Source organism: Pristiophorus japonicus, chromosome 1 (assembly GCF_044704955.1).
Source record: "Pristiophorus japonicus isolate sPriJap1 chromosome 1, sPriJap1.hap1, whole genome shotgun sequence".
NCBI lineage: Eukaryota > Metazoa > Chordata > Chondrichthyes > Pristiophoridae > Pristiophorus > Pristiophorus japonicus.
The window spans coordinates 164,864,404-164,891,706 of record NC_091977.1 but is presented as its reverse complement, the minus strand read 5'-3'; the positions used below and the strand labels follow the sequence as shown (position 1 = coordinate 164,891,706).

At 45.0% G+C, this 27,303-nt stretch overlaps 1 protein-coding gene across 3 annotated transcripts in view; it reads right to left on the bottom strand.

The window, feature by feature from the left end:
• Positions 1–27,303, bottom strand: part of chd1 (chromodomain helicase DNA binding protein 1) — a 260,522-nt gene that overhangs the window by 123,153 nt on the left and 110,066 nt on the right. For all 3 annotated transcript variants that reach the window (XM_070884355.1, XM_070884362.1, XM_070884360.1), the window contains 3 exons: positions 19,179–19,279; positions 6,484–6,662; positions 2,126–2,253 (listed from right to left, as the gene is read on the bottom strand). In XM_070884355.1, coding sequence (XP_070740456.1) covers positions 2,126–2,253; positions 6,484–6,662; positions 19,179–19,279 — 408 coding nt within the window. The remainder of the gene's footprint in view (positions 1–2,125; positions 2,254–6,483; positions 6,663–19,178; positions 19,280–27,303) is intronic.

The following is a 27,303-nucleotide window of genomic DNA, read 5'->3' as shown; positions in this document are numbered from 1 at the left end:
ACCAGTTAGCCTGACAGCAGTCGGGAAAATGCTAGAATCTATTATTAAGAACGTGGTAGCAGGGCACTTAGAAAATAATAATAGGATTGGGCAGAGTCAACATGGATTTATGAAAGGGAAATCATGTTTGATAAATCTGTTAGAGGTTTCGGAGGTTGTAACTAGCAGAATAGATCAGAGGGAACCAGTGGATGTGGTGTATTTGGATTTTCAGAAGACATTCAATAAGGTGCCACACAAGAGGTTATTGACCAAAATTAGGGCTCATGGGATTGGGGGTAATATACTAGCATGGATTGAGGATTGGTTAACGGACAGAGAGTAGGAATAAATGGGTCATTTTCGGGTTGGCGGGCTGTAACTAGTGGGGTGCCGCAAGGATCATTGCTTGGGCCCCAGCTATTCACAATCTATAGCAACGATTTGGATGAGGGGGCCAAATGTAATACATCAAGTTTGCCAATGATAACAGAGCTAGGTGGGAATGTAAGTTGTGAGGACGATGCAAACAGACTTCAAGGGAATATAGACAAGCTAAGTGAATGGGCAAATGGAATATAATGTGGAGAAATGTGGTTATCCACTTTGGTCGGAAAAATAGAAAAGCAGAGTATTTTTTTAAATGGTGAGAGATGGGGAAATGTTGGTGTTCAGAGGGACCTGGGTGTCCTTGTACATGAACCACTGAAAGTTAACATGTAGGTACAGCAAGCAATTGAAAAATCAAATGGTATGTTGGCCTTTATTATAAGAGGATTTGAGTATAAGAGTAAAGACGTCTTACTGCAATTATATAGGGCCCCTGGTGAGACCGCACCTGGAGTATTGTGTACAGTTTTGTTCTTCTTACCCAAGGAAGGATATTCTTGCCATTGAGGGAGTGCAAAGGTTCACCAGACTGATTTCTGCGATGGGGAGATTGTCCTATGAGGAGAGATTGAGTAGACTAGGCCTATATTCTCTAGAGTTGAGAAGAATGAGAGGTGATCTTGTTGAAACATACAAAATTCTTACAGGGCTTGACAGGATAGATGCAGGGGGGATGTTTCCTCTGGCTGAGGAGGTTAGAACCAGGGGTCACAGTTTTAGAATAAGGGATCGGCCATTTAGGACTGAGATGAGTCTCAGAGGTTGGTGAATCTTTGGAATTCTCTACCTCAGAGGGCTGCAGAGGCTCAGTTGTTGAGTAGATTCAAGACAGAGATTGATAGATTTTTGGATATTAAGGGAATCAAAGGATATGGGGATAATGGAGTTGCAGTAGATCAGCCATGAAAGGCGGAGCAGGGTCGAGGAGCCGAATGGCCTACTCCTACTCCTAATTCTTATGTTCTTATGTTAAAACACTAGTTAGGCCACAGCTAGAGTACTGCATGCAGTTCTGGTCACCACATTACAGGAAAGATCTGATTGCATTAGAGGGTATACAGGGATTTACGAGGACTGGACTGGAGAATTGTGGAGACTGGAGAATTCTAGCTATGAGGAAAGATTGGGTTGTTTTCTTTGGAACAGAGGAGGCTGAGGGGAGACCTTATTGAGGTATATAAAATTATGAAGGGCCTAGATAGGGTGGATAGGAAAGATCTATTTCCCTTAGCAGAGAGGTCAACAACCAGGGGGCATAGATTTAAAGTAATTGGTAGGAGGTTTAGAGGGTGGGAGAGGCAGAAACTTACTGCCCGAGAGGGTGGTAGAGGCAGAAACTCTCACCACATTTAAAAAGTACCTGGATATGTATTTACAGTGTCGTAACCTACAAGGCTACGGACCAAGAGCTGGAAAGTGGGATTAGACTAGATAGCTCTTTGTGGGCCAGCACGGACATGTTGGGCCGAAATGGCCTCCTTCTGTGCTGTAAATTTCTATAAACCCATTTTTATCGGTATTAATAAAATTGCAGTCTTAAATACATCAATGAATATTTTATAATGCAAGAAAAAAAAATGATTCACTTTTACTACGCTGACTGATTGAGCTGGTTCATGGAAGATTTTATGTTTGTGATCATGCTAATCCATTTTGGCGGAAACTTGAACTGTAACCTAACCAGTACAATTTTCACCCAATGCGGAAACTTACCCCATAATCTTGAAATGTCTAACATGGATGCAAAACTACTTACTTGCACCAGGAGTGTGCCAACCAATTTAAACCATTTAACTGATAATCTCGGAGCTCCAATACATCAGAACTTCCAATATAGGCTGGCTGTTTCTTCAGTGTAACAAACCTAGGTCTTTGCTTTAAGACCTGCAGAAGAAACATAAGAAAACCTGTGAGGATTGCTTCATGAGGCAGCCTTGTGAAATGCCATTGGAACCTGCTTAATAGTTACCCAGGAAGCAGCAATGGAACAAATGAAATGCCCCACCACAGGCACAATTAACAGAATAGCCTCCTTATGTGATATTACTGCTATTTACCCTTAAATTGCCTCTGGAATTCTTCCCTACAAAATGGCAGCATTGTAAGATGCTGCCAATCAGCCATGTAGTTATCAGTTGCTTAGTCATCAATTTGCATTGATTTGTGCACCACAGGAAACAAATTTCTGCTGAGATACTAAGCACTAAATTGTTCATAATGAAATACGTATTTAGAGCTCTGTGAGCATCCACAGTGGAAATGTCATTCCATTTCCGACTAAATGAATAAAATTTGGGACAATTTCTCAGTGCAGTGGGGAGCAACTTCAGGTTTAAAAACTTACAATGTCAAAAAGCCAAATCAAATATGGATGATTTACAATCAGGACTTGAACTAACTTTACAAGTTAAAACTATCGACAGTCCTGCTTTCTTTATTTAAGAAAAAACATCTTTAAAACTCACATTTTCATGAGGATTGAATCATGGTTACATTAGTTTCTGAATAACTAAATAAAGGTCTCAACTGGGAACCAGAATGGACCTAACTAAGCTCAATTTCCAAATAAGTTTCATCAAAAGAAACACCAAAAGATGCAAAATGGTCATGAAAGATGGAAATAGTCACATGAGCTTAAATAGCATTCAGTTTCAAACCAAATGTTGAATAGAAGCCAGAGATATTTCAGACTATCCATAAGATTGGACCACCTGACTTAGTACAACATTGTGTTGTAGCATCTATTAATTGGTATCTTGCGAGAACTAATTAAGGTATGTCCCAGTAACCAGGCTATCAACTGGAATATTTCTGGGTTTGAAAGCAATATTTGAAGCCCTAAGTGTAAGGGAAGATCTTTGCTGAAATGCAGTGGGATCCTGTCTCGATTAATTGCCAATGTCAAAGAACTGTGCTGAGGAGTCCTAACTGAGGGAGTCATGTGCTAAGGAAAATGTCACGTTTTGGGGTTTATGCTGAATATTCTACTTGAGGTCAACATTAATCAACACTCCCCTTAGTGGATCTTTCATCCCCTACAATCCAGAAAGAAAGAACCATCTTGTCTGCAGGATGTTCCAAATCGCTCTGATTTACAGAGCACAATTTTTCTTTCTTTTCTATTTGTATTCTGTTGCTGACCCTGTAGTCAGCCTAATAAATCTCAATACTGCAAATTTCCAATTTGTCAGGATTTACTGGACAGCAGACAAACAAATCAGACCAAGACCAATCAATCCACTTTAAGTGGACTGTACAGTGCAGACTATGGGCCCAAGTTTCCACATGATAAAAAACGGGCGCCCCTCTGAGCTGGGCGCCCGTTTATCGCGCCGAAAACTGCGCCAGAAAAAAAACGCGCAATTCTGGAGCGCCCTGCAGCTCCATGTCTGCTTGGCGCGGCGCCCAGGGGGGCGGAGCCTACCACTCGCATCGATTTTGTAAGTGGGAGGGGGCGGATACCATTTAAATTAGTTTTTTTCCTGCCGGCAACCCTGCGCGTGCGCGTTGGAGCGTTTGCGCACGCGCAGTGTGAAGGAAACATTGGCACTCGGCCATTTTTGTAGTTCTTTGTAGCTGTTTAATTTTTGAACATTTTTAAATAAAAGCACATTGCCCTTCCATGATCAGCACTGAGGCTTCTTGCAGCAGTGAGAAGGCTGCAGGAAGCCTCAGAAGTTGAGGCAGCCGTTTCCCGACGGCCTCCCCACCTGCCGTCGGGAATGGCTGCTCAACTTCTGAGGCTTCCTGCAGCCTTCTCACTGTCTCCTTCCCCCCCCGCCCGCCGTCGGGAACGGCTTCCTCCCCCGCACCCCCCTGCTGCGTTCGGTCGGTCGGTCGGGCCCGCACTCCCTCCCTCCCTCCCGCCGTCTGGAACGGCTTCCTCCACCCCCCCCCCCCCCCCCCGGCTGCGTTCGGTCGGGCCCGCACTCCCTCCAACCCCCCACCGCCCCCCCCGCCGTCTGGGACGGCTTCCTCTCCCCGCTCCCCGCCCCCCCCCCCTCGCTGCGTTCGGTCGGGCCCACACTCCCTCCCTCCCGCCGTTTGGAACGGCTTCCTCCTCCTCCCCCTGCCGTCCGGAACGAACGGCTGCCTCAACTTGTGAGGCTTCCTGCAGCATTCTCCCTGGCTGAAGCACTTTTACACAGGTCGGAAGATGGTTTATTTAATCTTTTCTTTGCTTATAAATTTTTATTCAGGTTGGATTTATTTGTATAATATTTGTATAAGTATAAATAAGGATTTATTATAGAATTTAATGACTTCCCTCCCCCCTCCCCCCCCACCTCATTCTGGACGCCTAATTTGTAACCTGCGCCTGATTTTTTAATGTGTAGACAAGGTTTTTTCAGTTGTACAAAAATCTTCACTTGCTCCATTCTAACTTAGTTTGGAGTACGTTTTCACTGTGGAAACTTTGAAATCAGGCGTCAGTGGCCGGACACGCCCCTTTTTGAAGAAAAAATTCTGTTCCAAAGTGAAACTGTTCTAACTGACGAGAACTGCAGAAAATAAAATGTGGAGAATTGCGATTTCTAAGATAGACCGTTCTCCACCAGTTGCTCCTAAAAATCAGGCGCAAATCATGTGGAAACTTGGGCCCTATATTACAGGTTGAGCATCCAAAATCCGGAGTTCCGAAATCGACATTTTTTAAAAACAGATTACCGCTGCGAGTTGGGCCCAAGGAGGGAGAAAAACACCACCTAAAAATTCCAAAAACCAAAAATTCACAAAAACATTATGCCCTAAATCGCTGAAAAAGAATTTAAAAATAAAAACTAACTTACTTTTTTTGCAGGTCTTCAACGCAGGTTTTTCCCAGCCGCCAACCCCTGACCCGGCAGCGCCAAACCCCTCTCCGCGGCCGACACTGCCGAACCCCCTCCGCTCCACCGCGCACCCCCCTCTCTGCTCCGCCGCCCCCCCCACATCCCCCTCTCCGAATCCAACGCCCCCATCCACACCCCATCTGCTCCGACGCCCCCCACCATTCCCTATCTGCTCCGACGCCCCCACACCTGCTCCGACGCCCCCCCCACCGTTCCGACGCCCCCCACCCCACCCCACTATCTGCTCCGACTCCCCCCCCGACGCCACTATCTGCTCCGACTCCCCCCCCACCCCACTATCTGCTCCGACACCCCCCCAACCCCTATCTGCTCCGACGCCCCCCACTCCCCCAACCCCCTATCTGCTCTGATGCCCCCCCGACCCCACTATCTGCTCCGACTCCCGCCCCGACCCCACTATCTGCTCCGACTCCCCCCCCCACCCCACTATCTGCTCCGACACCCCCCCAACCCCTATCTGCTCCGACTCCCCCCCCAACCCCCATCTGCTCCGACGCCCCCATCTGCTCCGACGCCCCCCCCAACCCCTATTTGCTCCGACATCCCCCCAACCCCTATCTGCTCCGACGCCCCCCCAACCCCTATCTGCTTCGACGCCTCCCCTACCCCTATCTGCTCCGACTCCCCCCCCACCCCATTATCTGCTCCGACGCCCCCCCAACCCCTATCTGCTCCGACGCCCCCCCAACCCCTATCTGCTCTTGACGCCCCCCCAACCCCTATCTGCTCCGACGCCCCCCCAACCCCTATCGGCTCCGACGCCCCCCCCCAACCCCCTATCTGCTCCGACTCACCCCCCGACCCCACTATCTGCTCCGACTCCCCCCCCCACCCCACTATCTGCTCCGACACCCCCCCAACCCCTATCTGCTCCGACGCCCCCCCCAACCCCCATCTGCTCCGACGCCCCCCCAACCCCTATCTGCTCCGACGCCCCCCCAACCCCTATCTGCTCCGACGCCCCCCCCAACCCCTATCTGCTCCGACGCCCCCCACTCCCCCAACCCCCTATCTGCCCCGACGCACCCCCCCACCACACCCTGGCGTTTCCAGATTCGGGATGTCGGAAAGACGTTCCGAAATCCAGAACGGATTTGGTCCAGAGGTTTCCGGATTTCAGACGCTCTACCTGTACAAACTTTATCTTCTTCATATCTGAAAAGACTATACATCAGATGCATTATTAAATAAGGTATTTAATATATTAAGCTGTGTAGAAATTGTTTAACTTGTATGAACTCAAGTATTTAAATTTAGCTACCTTGCACTCCTTCAGGGGGATGCATTTGCATTGGTTCCGATTTGTATATGAATCGATGTGGGATTGAAACTTTCGGGACATAAGCGCACCATCCTCCCAGCTGCACTCAGAGTATGAAAGGCCTTGCCATTTGCACAAGTAGTCTGGATGGCCCGAAGCAGATTTCTGGTTGGAGTGTGCTGGAAACAATTAACAATATTATTTAAAAAGACTTGCCCGATGGAATGTCAAAAATATACACACCTCAAAAGATTAATTCTTGCATACTGATCTTGCAACCATAATTCGCAAAGTGAGTCATAAAATTTTACAAAGTATTACCAGAGATCACAACAAAGAAACAGGCAGTTTGGCCCAAACAGATCATGTTTGCAGTTATCCTCCACATGAACAGTAGTCCTAATTTGTGCGTCCACTATGTTTCCATATCCCTTTCCTACAACCACCTATCTAACCGATTAAATGTTGACATGGTCTCTGCTTCAATCACCAACTCCACAGCCTCACAACACTATAAATATAAGTTTCTCCTGTGCTCGGTCCTTCATATTTTACATTTAATCTTAAAACTATGCACCCTATTCTACCACCTCAACAGACTGTTTCCATCCACTCTGTCCTGTCCAGACTTTAACCATCTCTATCAAATCACTCCACAATCTCTTTTGTTCTAATGAAAACGCCACCAATTTAAGTTTTTTCTCCATACCAGGCAACATTCGAGTGAATCTGAATTGTACCCTCACTATTGCCTCAACATTCTTCCTAGTGTGGTGCCCAAGACTGCACAACAAGCCAACTGTGGTCTTAATAAGATTTTATACAGATTCACCATTATATCTCAACTTTTATATTCTCTAACTCTTACCACAGAATCCAGTATTCCACTAGCTTTTGTAGGATCTGATTTACGAGGTGTTGCTTTTAAGGACTTGTGAACACGAACCACCCTTTGCTCTTCGCACCAGCTCACATTTACTTACATTAATACTGCGCACAAAGTTGAATTAACGTCTAGTGCTGAACTTGCATGACCCCAGGTTAATATACAATTCAGCTCGGATACCCAAGTAACTTAACCCAAGATTTCAAACATAAAACTAGAATTTTTTTTTTTATAAAGTGATTTTAAACTCACTTTAAAAAAGGTACTATGGCAAATTTCCCTCCAATAAACCTTATTTTTTTACTCTGTCAATAACTGAATACACAACAGTAAACATAATAGAATCTGAAAAAAATCTTACCAGTTTTAAAAACCTCATTGTCTCTGCACTGGCAGACACTGGACAAACTAGGCCTGTGCTGGATGGTTACAGCCACTGCCACGAAAGGCCAACATTTGGAAAAGTGTTTATGTGTCTTTGGAGTCAGTGTATGCATGTGCCATTTGAGTGAAAAAAACAGGGCTTGTTACAATTTCAGTTGCACAGCAATTGTATGAAACTAAATCATTAATGCAGATATTGGCCTGGAATTTGCAGTCGGGATGAGGCGAACTGGCAGCGTATGCCATCATTCCACCTTTGAAACTAACTGCAATTTCAGGATTACAGAAAATCCGAAGTTGCAGTCTGTCAATAACACCTCTGAAACTGACTGCACTGTGCCCCCTCCCCACAGAGCCAGCAGTCAGTGAAATCTCGTAAATCATTGAAACTGTCAAAAACACCTGCTCTTCCGCAGTAAGTACACTGTTAAATTCCCCACTAAACGTTAGACCCAAAAGGATTCACTGTAGCTGGAGTTTTAACAGCATATTGACTGCTAAACAAATGTTAAGGATCTGGAAAACTAATTTTAATTTTGTGCAGTGTGAAATTTGTCCATTTTAATAAAAATTCAAATTAAGAAACTTTTCAAAACAAATACTGATTACTTTTTTTAAAGTTTGTCCTTTTTTATTTCAGGTTTGCCTTTTCCCCCATGTGAAAGCTTTCTTTTGCTCTAACTGCTTTAAAAAGTTAGAATTTTAAGAGCTTACCCACTTTCTTGTTTGCTGTCTGAGAATTCTGCCTTTTGATTGGCTGCTTAGACAGTCTGTTGACATCACAGCAGTTCGAACAAGGGGATCCCCATTAAGTTCCGTTGAATTGAATTGTAGGAATTGCGAGATCCTTGTGCAGAGCGTATTTTGGGGCTAGTAGCAAACGCCTTTGCTTCGCTGCTGACTGCAAATTCCGGGCATGTATATTATGATTTTATAATTCCATGAGTAAATTTACAAGAGTGGGAAAGTTTCAATTACTATAATATATATTATAATTTAGAGGGGGGATCCGTGATTAATAATCCATTTGAAAAGGGGTCTCTCAAGAACCAATGCCCTAAAGCACCAGCATTAAAAAAAAAATCCCTCAGACACAAACACCCTTTTTAAGGACTGGCTGCTGGGGGCCAAGCAAATGAAGGGGTATAAAATGTCCATTACAAGGAGAGGGTCGCCCAAGAGAAAACTTTTACTTTAAAATCAGGCCATTCTTAACATCTGAAGTGGTGCTCAGGCCCTCCAGTTGCTTTTGAACTTTCTGGCTTTAATGAACCTTGTGCTAATGCCCTAAGCATGTCAAGTGCTTCTTGGCCACATTCCTATCCACTGGCTGCATTCGGCTCACGATGGGTCTCTGATCTCAGCTTCGATCATGATGCTTCCTACTATATTACTGGCCACGATGTACCATTAATGTGAAGATAATACCTTATGCTTTTTTTTTTACTTGTGATTTAATTTCTATTTGAAATGCCACAGCGACAAATTCTAGAGACTTTTTATGTAGATCCAATAAAAATTAAATCATGTTTTACATATATTTTCCTTTGCAATGCATGAACTGTCGCTTATAGTCAAGTATTAATAATTCTTTAACAGGTCATCACCATGTGTGCTTTGTTTTAAATGTTTCAGTTTAATAAATATTCCTATTTAAAGGGCTTGTCTATGTACCTACTATACTTTAAGCCGCCTATGGACATCTGCTACATAACATGGGGCAAAACGGTGTAAGCATTATTAAAGGTAAATACTTGTCTGCAGACTTTAATAAATATGAACATTTATTCTACTGGAGCGCTTCTTTTACCAAATATTTGCCAGAGATACAAACTAAATTTCTAGCAATTTGCTTATAAAAGAATAAAATCCAAGGACACCAGTAAAAGCTTTAGACATCTCCTTAGCTTACAGCAGCCTGAACATCCACTTCACCATAAGCTGAAAAAATGGGCAGCATATATGACTCTTCAAGGGAGACCAATAAATACATTGCAAAAAAGATTAAAAAACACATGGGGATGATTTGCTAAGCATATTCACAGGGAACAAGAGCACAAATACAATATTAATTGGGTGAATTTACAAAAATAAGGCTGAACCAGCTGGAATACAGAGAATCATTAAAAGGTCATGTCTTTTTAAATTACATTAAAACAGGTCCCTATACTGGTCAAATTACTATAATTTTATATGCATTTGTTGCCAAGTACATGGTCAGATGTTATAAGCCTGCTTGATTAGCAGTAAATACCATGAAATAATTTATTACCCCCAAACAGCATTCAGTTATCATGAATCTATAAACAATCTCAACAAGTACTGCTTGCAAGTAATTTGATGTTGAATTACCACTTACTGTTAACTGTGGTGAAGATCTACACATCAGAATTAGCTGCTCATTTAGTCAAGCTGTTCCAGTACAACTATGACCCTGGCATCTCTCGAACAATGTAGAAAATTGCCTGGGTATGTCCAATCCATAAAAATCAAAATAAATCTAACCCAGCCAATTACCACCCCACCTACCTCCTCTTAGACATCAGTAAAGTGATGGTGCGCGTCATCAAGCAATGCCGACTCTCAAATTAAGCTGCTGCTGACACTCAGTTCGGGTTCCACCAGAGCCATGGAGAGCCAGACCTTGTCACCATTTTGGGTACTGTTGAGGGGGATGACTCATCAGGGGAGGGCAGCAGCAGCCAAGTTCATGGCACCGTGGTTGGCTCTGCTGCACAGGAGGGCAGGAAAAAGAGTGGGAGAGCTATACTGGTAGGGGATTCTATCGTAAGGGGAATAGATAGACGTTTCTGCATCCGCAATCGAGATTCCAGGATGGTATGTTGCCTCCCTGGTGCAAGGGTCAAGGATGTCTCGGAGCGGCTGCAGGACATTTTGGAGGAGGAGGGTGAACAGCCAGTTGTCGTGGTGCATATAGGTACCAATGATATAGGTAAAAAACGGGATGAGGTCCTACAAGCTGAATTTAGGGAGCTAGGAGTTAAATTAAAAAGTAGGATCTCAGGATGGCTACCAGTGAGAATGTGCGAAAATGTATAACAATAGAGACAGTGAAGTGAACAAAGGAATCATGGAAGGATTGTGAAAATGTATAGCAATAGACAGTGAAGTGAACAAAGGAATCATGGAAGGATAACTAAAAGAATGTCAGACTGCAAATGTTACAACATTGGCACAAATAGCAGACTTGCTCAAGGTCTTGGTTACTAGTCACGCCAGTAAAATTGTAGCAATAACAAGCAATGGATGAAAAGCTCTTTGTGCAAAACAGTTGCTATTACACATAACCACTTGCCCGTATTTAATTGGGCAAGGAAGGACAGGTGTCGGCTCATGAGTGGACAAAGGGAAGGAGGGATCACAAAAGGATAGGGTGAACTGAATGTCCCTCAATTGTATTACGTACCGAAAGTGTATAACCGTTGCACCCCTACATTGTAACGGGGCTTGTCCGAGGAAAGTGAGCGCACTCTGAGGGAGAGCGTTCCTTTGTTCTGATAAGTCCCGGCCGGTGAAACAATTAATAAAGACTGCTTTGTTATAAGCTGCTTTGGTGTTCGAGTCAGTGTATTCGCTGAACCAGATTGAGGGAAAAATAATCCATATCAACACCAGTGCCACGTGCTAGTCAGAGTAGGAATTGCAGGATAGCTCAGATGAATACGTGGCTTGAGGAGTGGTGCAGAAGGGAGGGATTCAAATTCCTGGGACATTGGAACCGGTTCTGGGGGATGTGGGACCAGTACAAACTGGACGGTCTGTACCTGGGCAGGACCGGAACCAATGTCCTTGGTGGAGTGTTTGCTAGTGCTGTTGGGGAGGGGTTAAATTAATATGGCAGGGGGATGGGAACCTAGGCAGAGAGATAGAGGGAAGTAGACGCAAAAGATAGAAAGAAGAAAAGTAAGTGGAGGGCAGAGAAACCCCATGCAAAAAGCAAAAAGGGCCACATTAGAGCAAAATTCTAAAGGGACAAAGTGTGTTAAAAAGACAAGCTTGAAGGCTCTGTGCATCAATGCGAGGAGTATTCGTAATAAGGTGGATGAATTAACTGCACAGGCAGCAATTAACGAATATGATATAATTGGCATCACGGAGACATGGCTCCAGGGTGACCAAGACTGGTAACTCAACATCCAGGGGTATTCAACATTCAGGAAGGATAGACAGAAAGGAAGTGGGGTAGCGCTGCTGGTTAAAGAGGAAATTAACGCAATAGTAAGGAAGAACATTAGCTTGGATGATGTGGAATCTGTACGGGTGGAGCTGTGGAATATCAAAAGGCAGAAAACGCTAGTGGGAGTGGTGTACAGACCACCAAACAGTAGTAGTGAGGTTGGGGACAGCATCAAACAAGAAATTAGGGATGCATGCAATAAAGATACAGCAGTTACCATGGGCGACTTTAATCTACATATAGATTGGGCGAACCAAACTGATAGCAACAACGGTGGAGGAGGATTTCCTGGAGTGTATTAGGGATGGTTTTCTAGACCAATATGTCGAGGAACCAACTAGAGGGCTGGCCATCCTAGACTGGGTGATGTGTAATGAGAAAGGATTAATTAGCAATCTTGTTGTGCGAGGCCCCTTGGGGAAGAGTGACCATAATGTGGTAGAATTCTTTAAGTTGGAGAGTGACACAGTTAATTCAGAGACTAAGGTCCTGAAATTAAGGAAAGGTAACTTCGATGGTATGAGACATGAATTGGCTAGAATAGACTGGCGAATGATACTTAAAGGGTTGACGGTGGATAGGCAATGGCAAACATTTAAAGATCACGTGGATGAACTTCAACAATTGTACATTCCTGTCTGGAGTATAAATAAAACGGGGAAGGTGGCTCAACTGTGGCTAACAAGGGAAATTAAGGACAGTGTTAAATCCAAGGAAGAAGCATATAAATTGGCCAGAAAAAGCAGCAAACCTGAGGACTGGGAGAAATTTAGAATTCAGCAGAGGAGGACAAAGGGTTTAATTAGGAGGGGGAAAATAGAGTATGAGAGGAAGCTTGCTGGGAACATAAAAACTGACTGCAAAAGCTTCTATTGATGTGTGAAGAGGAAAAGATTAGTGAAGACAAACGTAGGTCCCTTGCGGTCAGAATCAGATGAATTTATAATGGGGAACAAAGAAATGGCAGACTAGTTGAACAAATACTTCGGTTCTGTCTTCACGAAGGAAGACACAAATAACCGTCTGGAAATACTAGGGGACCAAGGGTCTAGTGGAGGAGGAGGAACTGAAGGATATCCTTATTAAGCGGGAAATTGTGTTAGGGAAATTGATGGGATTGAAGGCTGATAAATCCGCAGGGCCTGATAGTCTGTATCCCAGAGTATTTAAGGAAGTGGCCCTAGAAATAGTGGATGCATTGATGATCATTTTCCAACAGTCTATTGATTCTGGATCAGTTCCTATGGACTAGAGTGTAGCTAATGTAACAACACTTTTTAAAAGAGAGAGAAAATGGGTAATTATAGACCGGTTAGCCTGACATCAGTAGTGGGGAAAATGTTGGAATCAATTATTAAAGATGGAATAGCAGCACATTTGGAAAGCAGTGACAGGATCAGTCCAAGTCAGCATGGATTTATGAAAGGGAAATCATGCTTGACAAATCTTCTAGATTTTTTTGTGGATGTAACTAGTAGAGTGGACAAGGGAGAACCTTTGTGGATGTGGTCTATTTGTACTTTCAAAAGGCTTTTGACAAGGTCCCACACAAGAGATTGGTGTGCAAAATTGAAGCACATGGTATTGGGGGTAATGTACTGACGTGGATAGAGAACTAGTTGGCAGACAGGAAGCAGAGAGTTGGGATAAACGAGTCCTTTTCAGAATGGCAAACAGTGACTAGTGGGGTACCGCAAGGTTCAGTGCTGGGACCACAGCTATTAACAATATACATTAATGATTTAGATGAAGGAATTGAGTGTAATATCTCCAAGTTTGCAGATGACACTAAGCTGGATGGCGGTGTGAGCTGTGAGGAGGAGGCTAAGAGGCTGCCGGGTGACTTGGACAGGTTAGGTGAGTGGGAAAATGCATGGCAGATGCAGTATAATGTGGTTAAATGTGAGGTTATCCACTTTGGTGGCAAAAAACACAAAGGCAGAATATTATCTGAATGGCGGCAGATTAGGAAAAGGAGGTGCAATGAGACCTGGGTGTCATGGTACATCAGTCATTGAAAGTTGGCATGCAGGTACAGCAGGCGGTGAAGGCGGCAAATGGTAAGCTGGCCTTCATAGCAAGGGGATTTGAGTATAGGAGCAGGGAGGTCTTACTGCAGTTGTACAGGGTCTTGGTGAGGCCTCACCTGGAATATTGTGTTCAGTTTTGGTCTCTTAATCTGAGGAAGGACGTTCTTGCTATGAGGGAGTGCAGCGAAGGTTCACCAGACTGATTCCTGGGATGGCTACACTGACATGAAGAGAGACTGGATAGACTGGGCCTGTATTCACTGCAGTTTAGAAGAATGAGAAGAGATTTCATAGAAACATATAAAATTCTGACGAGACTGGACAGGTTAGATGCAGGAAGACTGCTCCCGATGTTGGGGAAGTCCAGAACCAGGGGACACCGTCTAAGGATAAGGGGTAAGCCATTTAAGGACTGAGATGAGGAGAAACTTCTTCACTCAGAGTTGTTAACCTGTGGAATTCTCTACCGCAGAGAGTTGCTGATGCCAGTCCATTGGATATATTCAAGAGGGAGTTAGATATGGCACTTACGGCTAAAGATATCAAGGGGTATGGAGAGAAAACAGGAAAGGGTACTGAGGGAATGATCAGCCATGATCTTATTGAATGGTAGTCGAGGCTCGAAGGGCCGAATGGCCTACTCCTGCACCTATTTTCTAGTTTCTGAAAGGAAAACCTTTCATCGGCTGGAATCATACCAGACAAAAAGGAAGATGATCATGGCTGTTGATTGCCAACCATCACAGCCCCATGAAAGTGCTGCAGGTGTTTCTCAGGGATGTGCCCTCAGTCCATTCATCTTCAGCTGCTTCATTAATAACCTTTTCTCTATCATAACATCAAGAGTGGGTGTGTTTACTGACAACTTTACAATTCCATTCACAACTCCTTTGACAACAAAGCAGCTCAAATTAACCTGCAGTGTGACCTGGACAACATCCAGGCTTGGATTGACAAGATGCAGAGAACATTCATGTCAGGTAATTATCATCTCGAATAAGAGAAAGCCCAGCCATTCCTCTTGGCCTTCACCAGTGCCATTATCGGCGAGTTCTCTCCCATCAACATCTTCAAGGGTTCGCCATTGACCTGAAGCTTAAGTGGACCAGTCATATCAACATCATGGCTATGAGAGCAGGGTAGAAGCTCGGTGACGAATGACTTATCTTTTGATTTCTCAAAGCTTCTCCACCACCTAGAAGGCTCAAGTGTAACAATCTACACAATGCCCTGCAGCAACTCACCAAGGTTACTTTGACAATACCTACCTCCCTCGCTATCTCTACCATCGAGAAAAACAAGAGAAGCAATGGTGCAAGAACATTCCTTCCAAGTTTTCTTCCAAGTAACACATCATCATGATTTGGACCTCTATTGCTGTTCTTTCATCATCGGTAGACCAATATCCTGGAATTCCCTACCCAGCAACATCATGGGAGCATCACCACCACAAGGATTACAGTGATTCAAGTAAAAGCCCCACCACTGCCTTCTCAGGCCAAGTAGGAATGGGAAATAAATGCTACCTTGCCAGTGGACATCTTGAGGAGAAATGAAAAACATTTTTAACCTTGTTTTTCATTAAAGGAAAACATTCTGACTTGTACCCAGCAAACTTAAGTGGGCAGAATGCACCTACTTCATCATTGCACCCGCAGAACTCAGTCGACAGTTATGTATCCCATAATCTACAGTTGTGCTCAGCAGACTATTCCAGCTGGTCATTAAAATCATATTTCAAAACTTATCTATGCCAAAAAATGTGGAATAAAATACAGATAGCTGGTACCAATACATGGTTAGAACCATAGAAGCTTACAGCACACAAGCTTACAGCACACAGAGGTCAGTCAGGCCATTATTTCTGTGCCAGCTATTCACTACAAAAAAAATCCAAAACTAATTCCACTGCCCTGCTTTATCCACATAGCCCTGTATATTCCTCTGCTTCAAATGGTTATCTACTCTCCCCTTGAGATGCAGTGGTCTCTTCTTCAACCAAGCTTGGAGGCAAAGCATTCCACACTCGACTCTCAAAAAATAATTATCCTACCCTCTCCCTTGACAACCATTTTAAATTGATGACCCCTCATCACGGACTCCCTAAATAGAGGAAATTGATTTTCCCTGCTTACCTCATTAATACCCATCGCAATTTATAAAATCTCTTAAATCCCCCATTACGGGTTGAACCTCCCTTATCCGGAAGGACCTGGCCTGTTCCAAATGAGGGATATTTGCAGATGTCACGTGTTTTCAGTGTGCGCGCGTGCCAATTGGCTGGAACAACTGTCAGTCAGTCAGTGTGGTGTCGGCAGGCCCCGACGATGTTGGTGGGCCCTGCAGTGTCGGAAGGCTGGTGGACCCCGCAGATGTTGGCTCCAAGTTGGGTAAATTTATTTTAATTGATATTTTTCAAGGATTTTGGGTAAAGTTATTGTGGGTCTGTAAGTGTAAATGGCCAAGTTTTTTTTTCAACATTAATATTTTTCGAGGATTTTGACCGGCCGCGTTGTGCACATGCGCCACCCAACGGCCGGGAATGGTTCCGAACGATGGGCGGTGCTGGATAAGGGAATCCCGGATAAGGGAGGTTCAACCTGTACCCTTCTCTGCTCCAGTGGAAAAATCCCTTTATCCTCTCAACTATAGTGTCTCATCTCTAATATCATCCAGGCGAATCAATACTGTATTCTCCCTATAGTCCCAATATCCTTTCTATAATAGGGATCCCAAACTGCATACAGTACCTCTAGACTAAATAAAGTTTTGTTTCAATTTATCATCCTTGTACCAAGTTATTATATCTTTGCCCTTCTATTCTATTTACCAGTTTGTAAAACCCAAAATGTTACTGATTTATTTCATTTTGTTTTATCTACCTGCACTTGCAAAAAATTAGGGACTCGATTTTAACCGGGCTGAAAGGCAAGCGTGAGGCTGGAGGATGAGCAGCAGGCTCGCCCCCAATTTACCAGCGCGCGGCAAAGGCATTTTTAACTCCTGGGGCCATAGTGCAGACCGGACTCCAGCCCAAATCTGATGAAAAAGATGAGGAGCCAGTGGAAGGGGGCAGGGTTAACGTGGTAGGAGGTCACCATTGGGGACTGGTGGAAGTGCTACCCTGCAGTCAAGTATGGATCGGGGTGGGGGGGGGGGGGGGTGCTTCTGGACACTGTCAGGAAGGGGTAAAGCCCGGAGCAGCGGAGGCCCAAGGCTTCCTTGTGTATTTATGAAATAATTACAAATTTTACTTATTTGGGCTTCGCTGACCCTGGAGCCTTCTCATGCCAGTTTCCCAAGACCGGCACCGTGTGCAGCCCAGCATTAAATATCAGGGTCTGAATTACATCATCAAAGCTCAACTATTGTATGTCAGTGAGGCCCTCGCCTGCTGGGACAAGGACCTCGCAAACTGTCCAAAAGGCATGGGATGCAAGCGCGGTGTGAACATGGCTAGTACCACACTGCTGATACATTAATGCTCGCTCGCCACTTTTTGTCGAATGTGGGAGATTAAACTCACGCTGTATGTATTTGACCTTCAGGGGGAAAAATTGGCCTCTTTCGCATGTCCTTTAGGGCCAATCCGGGGGCGATTAATTTAGCGCCCCCCTGGAGAGCTAAACTGGAAGTTTGCATCTGCTAGAATTGGGAAGCGCCCGGCAATACTTTTGCGCTCATGCGAAGGTTATCACCCCAAACAGGACACTACGCAATTTCTAGTCCCAGATGTCTCTCTCTCTCTCTCTCTCTATATGCACTGGCTTCAGCATCTTTGCTTTTCACCCAACATCAGTGTTCTCGATCAGGCCAACATTCCCAGCATTGAAGCACTGACCACACTCAACCAGCTCTGTTGGGCAGGCCAAATTGTTCGCATGCCCGACGCAAGACTCCCAAAGCAAATGCTCTACCCAGAACTCCTACATGGCAAGCAAGCTCCAGGTGAGCAGAGGAAACATTTCAAGGACACCCTCAAAGCCTCCTTGATAAAAGTGCAACACCCCCACCAACACCTGGGAGTCCCTGGCCAAAGACCGCCCTAAGTGGAGGAGGACATTGGGAAGGTGCTGAGCACCTTGAGTCTTGTCGCCGAGAGCATGCAGAAAACTAGTGCAAGCAGCATGTGGTAAACCAGACTCCCCACACACCCTTTCCTCCAACAACTGTCTGTCCCACCTGTGACAGGGATTGTAATTCACTTTGAGTGGAAGCAAGTCTTCCTCGATTTCGAGGGGCTGCCTATGATGATTTTCCTCCCAGAATGCATTTTCTCACTTCATATTAAATTGCATCTGCGAACACTCTGCCCATTCTATTAACCTATCTATGCTCTTCTGAAAACAAAAGCAAAATACTGTAAATGCTGGAATCTGAAATAAAAACAGAAAATGCTGGAAATCTCAGTGGGTCAGGCAGCATCTGTGGAGAGAAACAGAGTTAACTTTTCAGGCCAATGACCTAAAAATTTGTTCTGACAAAGGGTCATCGACCTGAAACGTTAACTCTGCTTCTCTCCAGATGCTGCCTGACCCACTGAGATTTCCAGCATTTTTTGTTTTTATTATGTTCTTCTGAAGTCTGTTATAATCCTTGTTGCTATTTATCAAATCTCCTATTTATCAATATCGCAGTGTAGAAAAGCACGTGAACAACTGAATGTGTATTTATAGAGCACCTTGCTACATCTCTCAAAATATTCCAAAGCACTCCACATCCAATGAATTGCTTTTTGAAGTGCAACCAATGTTGTTATGTGGGTAAAATGGACAACTCCGTTGTGCACAGTAAGGTCCCATAAACAGCATTAGGGATGATCAGATAATCTGTTTTTTTTTGTAGTGATGGCTGTGGGAGGAATACTGGCCAGGACAGCAAGAGAAGTCCCTCATCCTCTTCAAATATCGACACAAAATCTTTTACATCTACCTGAACATCCAGAACTGGCAGTCAGATTCTCAGTTCAATGTCTGATTGACGGGTACCCCTCTAACAATGCAGCACTCCTGCAGTACTGCAGAGAAGTGTCAGCCTATGTTTATGTGCTGAGATCTAGACTGTGGTTTGAAACCATAACCCTCTACCTGAAGCAAGCTAATACTATACAAGCTGATCATAGTACAAGTTGAAACAACATAGTCCTACTCACATTCCATTTGGGGCATCAATTAAGTACCTGTTTATGAACTCTTACCAATTATTCGCTCCACAAATTGATATTGCCTGTGCAAGTCATCTACCAACTCCTGTTGACAGTTCAAGTATTCTATATCTTCAGGAGATGCCATTTTCAACCTATAAAAGTTTTCAAAAAAAATTCATTGTTTAAAAGGAAACAAATGACATGGAGACTAAGTAATTGAACTTCTGGCTGAAAATAATTTATCTCGCCAATTACCTTAATATTTATTCTCTCCCAAAATATTTCCCCAAATTTACAATATATTTCTGTATTGGTGTCAATACTGCTTTTGGGTCAGTATTACCAGTAGGTGCGCTTAAGCAGCAAGTTAAATAGCTCCTCCCCAGGCAGATGCACTCATTAGAAGCCTGTATATATCCTGAGGGTTCTTCCTACACTCAAATGACTGAATAACTGACTCTGTATATAAACAGTATTGTGTTTTAGTTACATACCCCAACTTAAAAGCTATCAAAATCTGCCAAAAATAACTGTCAAGTGGTCCTATTTCGTGACGTGGAGTGATTTGCCAAGTGCTGAATTTGCCTGCTACTACACCTCGACAACTCGGGTATCTTCCCAATTCAGCTCATAAAACATGTACTTTACAGACAACCTCAAGGAAAACTACTGCGATTCTTCTAAAAGATAGTTCTTTACATTAGACTATGGGATGGATTTTCGGGTTTTTGCGATTTCGCCCGTTTTCGGGCGCAAATCACAGCGGAATTTTAATTTTTATTTTTTAAGCGCTGGGTTAGCATTAGAGCGCGCAACTTTTACCAAATGAAAGTTGCCGATGAACATTAGCGCTAACTCTGGCGTTGCACAACAGACTGTGCGTGCCAGAGCCGAAGCTTCCCATCCGAAAAAAGAAATAGGCCCTTTTGCGCATGTGCGATTTTTTTTCTTCTTCCTGTGCTTCTGGTCAGCTGTCTGATCACAAATGCTAATGCAGGCAGGGAGCGCCTGCGTGCATGCTCAGTACACCCAGGGCTGAATCAGCCATTTCACTTTCGATTTGGATTATGGAGGATCACAGCATCATGGAGGACAGACAGCAGGCGACGAAGTTTACCAGCGATGTAAATGAGACCCTAGTTAGTGCTGTGGAGAGGAGATGGGCAGACTTACATAGGAGGGGTGGAGGTAGACCCTTCCCACCAATTTTTAAGAAGATCTGGAGGGAGATCACAGAGGAGGTCTCTGCTTCCGGCACTGTTCCTCAAACCGGCAGTGTCGCAAAAGATGTAACGATCTGACCAGGGTCGTCAGAGTACTATTTTCTTTCATGCACTCCTTCGTTACTGAAATTAAAAACCTGGCACACTATTTGTTCTGATGCTGTTGATGGGTCTCAGAAGATTGTGGGCTGCCTCCTTAAATTCATCACACATAGGTCATCATAGGCAATCCCTCGAAATTGAGGAAGACTTGCTTCCACTCTAAAAGTGAGTTCTTAGGTGACTGAACAATCCAATACGGGAATTAGTCTCTGTCACAGGTGGGACAGACAGTCGCTGAAGGAAAGGGTGGCTGGGAAGACTGGTTTGCCGTTTGCCCCTTCTGCTGCCTGCGTTTGCTTTCTGCATGCTCTCGGCGACGAGACTCGAGGTGCTCAGCGCCCTCCTGGATGCTATTCCTCCACTTAGGGCGGTCTTTGGCCAGGGACTCCCAGGTGTTCGTAAGGATGTTGCATTTTATCAAGGAGGCTTTGAGGGTGTCCTTGAAATGTTTCCTCTGCCTATCTGGGGCTTGCTTGCCATATAGGAGTTCCGAGTAGAGAGCTTGGTCTGGGAGTCTTGTATCAGGCATGCGAACAATGTGACCCACCCAATGTAGCTGGTCGAGTGTGCTGCTGGGGATGTTGGCCTGATACATAGATAGGCTTAGTTTGGCACCCTATTTGCCATGAATGATCTTTACACATTATTAATATTGCTTTGCGAGATCTCGTAAGATGTTTCCGTACTTCGATGTCCTCCTGATGAACCACGTGCAATTTCCAAGGGCATTAAACAGAGTATTACATTCATACAGTATGGTATGAGTGCTTTGGTGGCTGTGTGTGCGACAAGAGCAGATGGATCCTCTGGTAGCCATTCGCATTTTCATCGTTGCAGGCAAAGTCGTCCTATAACCGCCTGGAGCAGCGGTCAGGCTCACACCCTGCCACTGACTGACATGGAGGAGCGAGTGGCAGGCTTCATCAGCCTCTCCAGTCAGATAACTGCTGGTGGGGGTGCTGACCCCTTCTTGGATACTGAAGCTAAGTCCTGCACACTCCCTGGGCTGAGTTGGAGCAATGTGATGCAGTGTCTGTGGACTAGGGTTGAGGCAATGTCATGCAGTGTCTGTGGACTGCATATAATGGAGTAGCGGAGGTCCTTCAAAAGAACCTGTGTTATGTGACCTTCCTCATGTCACCCTGCTGCTAACCACTGATCTGTTGCTTTCTACCTCCAGATGAAGAGTCACAGGCGCCGCATTCCTCTTCTGAACCCTCCACATCAGGCCATCATGTGGGTTGAGGGGCTGGGGGGGAAGAGGAGGAGGAGGAGGAGGAGGAACACGAAAGCAGTGATGAACCAACTGCAATGGGGCAGGGGGAGGGGGACGGACGGGCAGATGCACTCCACACCTCTTTCGGCACTGGGAAACATGTCATCCGAGGATGAAGCTACATTCTCGGGCTTTGACACATCCGAGGCTCCTGGGATAGTGCTGTGCAACAATGCACTTCCGGGGTCAAATCCCGTATGCCATCTCTCCGGAGGGTGAGTCAGCAAAGTCGGTCTGCTGAGACAGGCAGAATCAGAACTGGACATGGTGAGGCTGTCCAGGGAAATGGTCCATCTCACCCGACAGCTCCTTGATGTTCTGGGTAGGATTCCAGCGAGCATCGAGAAGCTGTGATGATTACAGGAGGTAGGGTTGCAGATTATTGGTGCCAGCCGCGAAACCTGTGAGGCCAGCAATGCCTACGCATTACTGATGGCCTCCACCAGTGACACTGCAGTCCCCAGTGTCACACCCAGACCCACATCCCCTGTGACTGGCTACGCCGAGCAAGAGGTTCACCAGTCAGAAGCCGGGCCTTCCATACCCCGAGCTTCTCCAGTGCATCCCCAAACGGTGTCTCCATTGTCTCTCCCCCCCAACACAGCAGGACTCTGGCCGTTTTGCTGCACAAACTCTTGCCACTTTGGCTGGAGGGAGCAGGCGAGGGAGGGGGCTTGGGGGAGAGAAAAAGACCCAGTGCTAAAAGACGTTGGGGCAGGGGTTGTGTTGTTCTTGTTATTTTATTAAAGTTTTTTAAGTTTTCAAATTATGTTATTAAGTTATAAAAGTTCTCAATGTTTATTAGTTTCCAATGTTTCAACATTTACAAAGTTCTAAAAGTTTAGAGTTTTAATTAAATCTGTTTACATTAACCGTTCCTTTGTAGTGTTGCATTTTCAGAATAAGAGGGGGAAGAGTCAACATGGTAGGATAGAGTGGGCAGGCAACGGTCAAACGGCCATTCGCTTTTCAAGCAAAGCGTTCAATTATGAGCTGCTGACGCAAGGCTTTTGCAGCGGCAAAATTTCCATGATGTCTCCCCTGTGGTTGTGGTGGGGATGGTGGTGGCATGGGTTTCTCGCCAGGCTCCTCTTTCTCCCCGGAGGTGGTTCTGCAATCCCCATTGGCAATTCCTGTCCTCTCATGATGGCTAAGTTGTGTAGCATGCAGCACACCACAATGAACTCAGAGACCTGCTATGGGGAGTATTGTAGGGAGCCTCCAGAGTGGTCCAGGCATCGGGAGTGCTGCTTGAGCACCCCAATTGTCTGTTTGACAATGTTGCATGTGGCTGCATGGCTCTCTTCTGTCTGAGAGTTCTGGAGGTGGGGTCATGAGCCAGATGGCGAGGCCGTAATCTTTGTCCCCAGCATCCAGTTCTTGTCTTGTGGTTGACGCTGGAACAGGCCCAAGACAGTGCTCTCACACAAGATGAAAGCATCATGGATGCTCCCTGGATATTGGGCATTGACTGCCATGATACGCTGAGTATGATCACAGATAATCTGTATGTTCATGGAGTGGAATCCCTTTCGGTTTCGATAAACCTCTGGATTGTGTAAAGGTGCTCACAGGGCGATGTGCATACAGTCAATGGCAGCCTGAACCTTGGGGAAGCTAGCAAATCGTCCAAAACCTACAGCCCTCTCATTCTGGGCCTCCTTGGTCATTGGGAAGTTTCTGAAGTCCATCCTGCGTGCGTACAGTGCAGTAGTCACCTGGCGAATGCTGCAATGTGTGGCGTGCTGCGAGATGGAGCATAGGTCGCCCGCTGATGCCTGAAAGGAGCCGGAGGCATAGAAGGCAAGTGCCGCAGTCACCTTCACCAAGACGGGCAGTGCAGTCCTGTTGCCGCAGGTAGGCTCTGGGTCTGCATTTATGAACTGGCATATCTGTCAGCTCTTCTTTTCAGAAGCACAGCCTTCTAACGCACTGTGCTTCAAAAAGCTGCAGGTATGAGCGCTGTTCTCGGTCAACTCATTGGGAGTAAGGCCTCCTTCCCATGCGTCTGCGTCCTCTTCGATTATGTTCAAAATAATCATCAATAAGCCTTCTTGCAGTTCAACGACATATAAATATAGCAGCCAGGAATAATGGCCAACATAGTATAGCCCCCATCTTTTAAAATGTCCTTGACAACGAACTATAAATTGACATAAAACTTCACTATGAAAAATGCAGCCTGCTTTTCCCAATCCTTTTCGATAGTGAATTAGTCAAGACAGCAATGGCCACTATATAATTGGCTTATGTCCCAAGACAATAACAGATGGTTTAGTGAACCTCCTAGAAATTGCACACGTATGGATGATGAGTGAGAACAGGCTGATTTTCCCGACCCCTCCACTCACTTTCACTAGATGAAGAAAATGGAACATTAAAAACAGGTCTGCAGATCATAAAGTTCTCAGGCACTTGCCTGCACGAAGTTTGCTGATCTCAGACAAGACAGTGGTGAGCCATTATTAAGCTTTGAAGAGACGAAAATAGCCCAGTAAATGACAATGAACTGAGCAACATCTGCTGACAGAGTGATCCATGAACACAAGAAAAAGTTTGCTCAGAACAGAAAGTTTAACAGTCACTAAAGCAAGGTCAAATGTGACATTATCTATTCCTTCCAAATGCCAAAGAAATACTTAGGTTTTGAGTTACAGAAAAAAAATTGATCAGTACTGTAGTAAACTTCGACATTTTTATTAACTTGAACAATTTTATACCCTTACAAAACAGCATTAAACTTATCTATTCTCGGTTTTAAAGATGGCGCCGTTAGCATCGGGCGCGCCTTGGGTCTGATCTGGGTGCGACTAGTTTTTGCTGGCGGGTTTCCGGGCGGACGCTAAATCGGGAGATATGCTCGAAAGTTCTGCTCGGAGCGCTAGCGCAATGTTGCACGACGATTGACGTCATCCAAACGCTGAAAACATCGGTCGGGCGCTAAAACGCCACTGCAAAACCACTGCCAAAAGTTCCACCCGGGTGCAAAATGTTGTGCGTCCCATTTTGCGAGCAAAAAATTGTTTATGCGTCCCGCCTAGGCGCTAAACAGGGCACAAATGAGCTGAAAATCCAACCCTACTGGTAAAGAAGTTAGAAACATAGAAATTTACAGCACAGAAGGAGGCCATTTCGGCCCATCATGTCTACGCCGGCCAACAAAGAGCCACATGGCCCTTGGTCAGCAGCCCTAAAGGTTACATATAAACCTATGAACAATGACGGAAAGGTAAAGAGCACCCAGCCCAACCAGTCCGCCTCACCACAACTGCGACGCCCCTTATACTAAAACATTCTACACGCCACCCCAACTGGAGCCATGTGATCTCCTGGGAGAGGCAAAAACTAGATAAAAACCCAGGCCAATTTAGGGAGAAAAAATCTGAGAAAATTCCTCTCCGACCCACCCAGGCGATTGAAACTAGTCCAGGAGATCACCCTGGCCGTGTTCTATTCCCTGCCATTATACCTGCTCCGTCCAACAAAAGGTCACCCAGTCTAATCCTAATTACCAACTCTAGGTCCGTAACCCTACAGGTTACTGCACTTTAAGTGCCCATCCAACCATCTCTTAAAAATGGTGAGGGTTTCTGCATCCACCACTCTTCCAGGCAGCGAGTTCCAGATCCCCACAACCCTCTGCATAAAGAAGCCCCCCTTCAAATCCCCTCTAAGCCTTCCACCAACCAGCTTAAAAGTATGCCCCCTCGTAATAGACCCCTCCACCAATGGAAATAGACCCTTACTATCCACTATGTCCAGGCACCTCAATATTTTGTACACCTCAATGAGATCTCCTCTCAACCTCCTTTGTTCCAATGAGAACAAACCCAGCCTATCCAATCTGTCCTCATAACTAAGATTCTCCATTCCAGGCAGCATCCGAGTAAATCTCCTCTGCACTCTCTCAAGTGCAATCACGTCCTTCCTATAATACGGCGACCAGAACTGCACGCAGTACTCCAGCTGTGGCCTAACCAAAGTATTATACAATTTAAGCATAACCTCCCTGCTCTTATATTCTATGCCCCGGCCAATAAAGGCAAGCATTCCGTATACCTTCTTAACCACCTTATCCACCTGGCCTGCTACTTTCAGGGATCTGTGGACAAGCACTCCAAGGTCCCTTTGTTCATCTACACTATTAAGTGGTCTACCGCTTAATGTGTACACCCTTTCTGTATTAGCCCTTCCAAAGTACATCACCTCACACTTCTCTGAATTAAATTCCATTTGCCACTGCTCTGCCCACCTGACCAGTAGATTGATATCCTCCTGCAACCTGTGACTTTCCTCTTCATTTATCAACTACACAGCCAATTTTAGTGTCGTCTACAAACTTCTTAATCATACTCCCTATATTCAAATCTAAATCGTTGATATATACCACAAAACGCAGGGGTCCCAGTACTGAGCCCTGCGGAACCCCATTGGAAACATCCTTCCAGTCACAAAAACATTCATCAATCATTACCCTTTGCTTCCTACCTCCAAGCCAATTTTGGATCCAACTGGACACTTTGCCCTAGATCCCATGGGCTTTAACCTTCATGACCAGTCTACCATGTGGGACCTTATCAAAAGCTTTGCTAAAGTCCATATATACATTGTACGCACTACCCTCATCACCCCTCTTGGTTACCTCATCAAAAAATTCAATCAGGTTAGTCAGACACGATCTTCTCTTAACAAATCTGTGCTGACTGTCCCCAATTATTCCTTGCCTTACCAAATGCAGATTTATCCTGTCTTTCAGGATTTTTTCCCAATAATTTTCCCACCCAATTACTCGGCCTATCCCTTTCTCCCTTCTTAAACAAGGGTACTACATTAGTAGTCCTCCAATCCTCCAGCACCATGCCCAGATCCAAAGAGGACTGGAAAATGATGGTCAAGGCCTCTGCTATTTCCTCTTTTACTTCACTCAACAGCCTGGGATGCATTTCATCCGGGCCTGGGGACTTATCTACTTTCAAAGCTGCTAAACCCCTTAATACTTCCTCTGTCACTATATTTATTGCATCCAGAATATCACACCCCTCCTTGATAGCAGTATCTGCATTGCCCCTTTCCTTTGTGAAAATAGATGCAAAGTATTCGTTAAGAACCCTCCCAACATCTTCCGCCTCCACACAAAGATTATCCTCATGGTCTTCAATAGGCCCTACACCCTTTCTTTAATTACCCTCTCACTCTTAATATATTTATAGAACATCTTAGGGTTAACCTTAATTTTACTGGCCAAGAATTTCTGGTGCTCTCTCTTCACATTCCTAATATCCTTTTTAAATGTGCCTCTTAACCTCGGTGTCATGGTATGTCAGTCATTGAAAGTAGGCATGCAGGTACAGCAGGCAGTTAAGAAAGCAAATGGCATGCTGGCCTTCATAGTGAGAGGATCTCCGTATAGGAGCAGGAAGGTCTTGCTGCAGTTGTACAGGGCCTTGGTGAGACCACAACTTGAGTATTGTGTGCAGTTTTAGTCTCCTAATCTGAGGAAGGACATCCTTGCTATTGAGGGAGTGCAGCAAAGGTTCACCAGACTGATTCCCGAGATGGCAGGACTGACATAAGA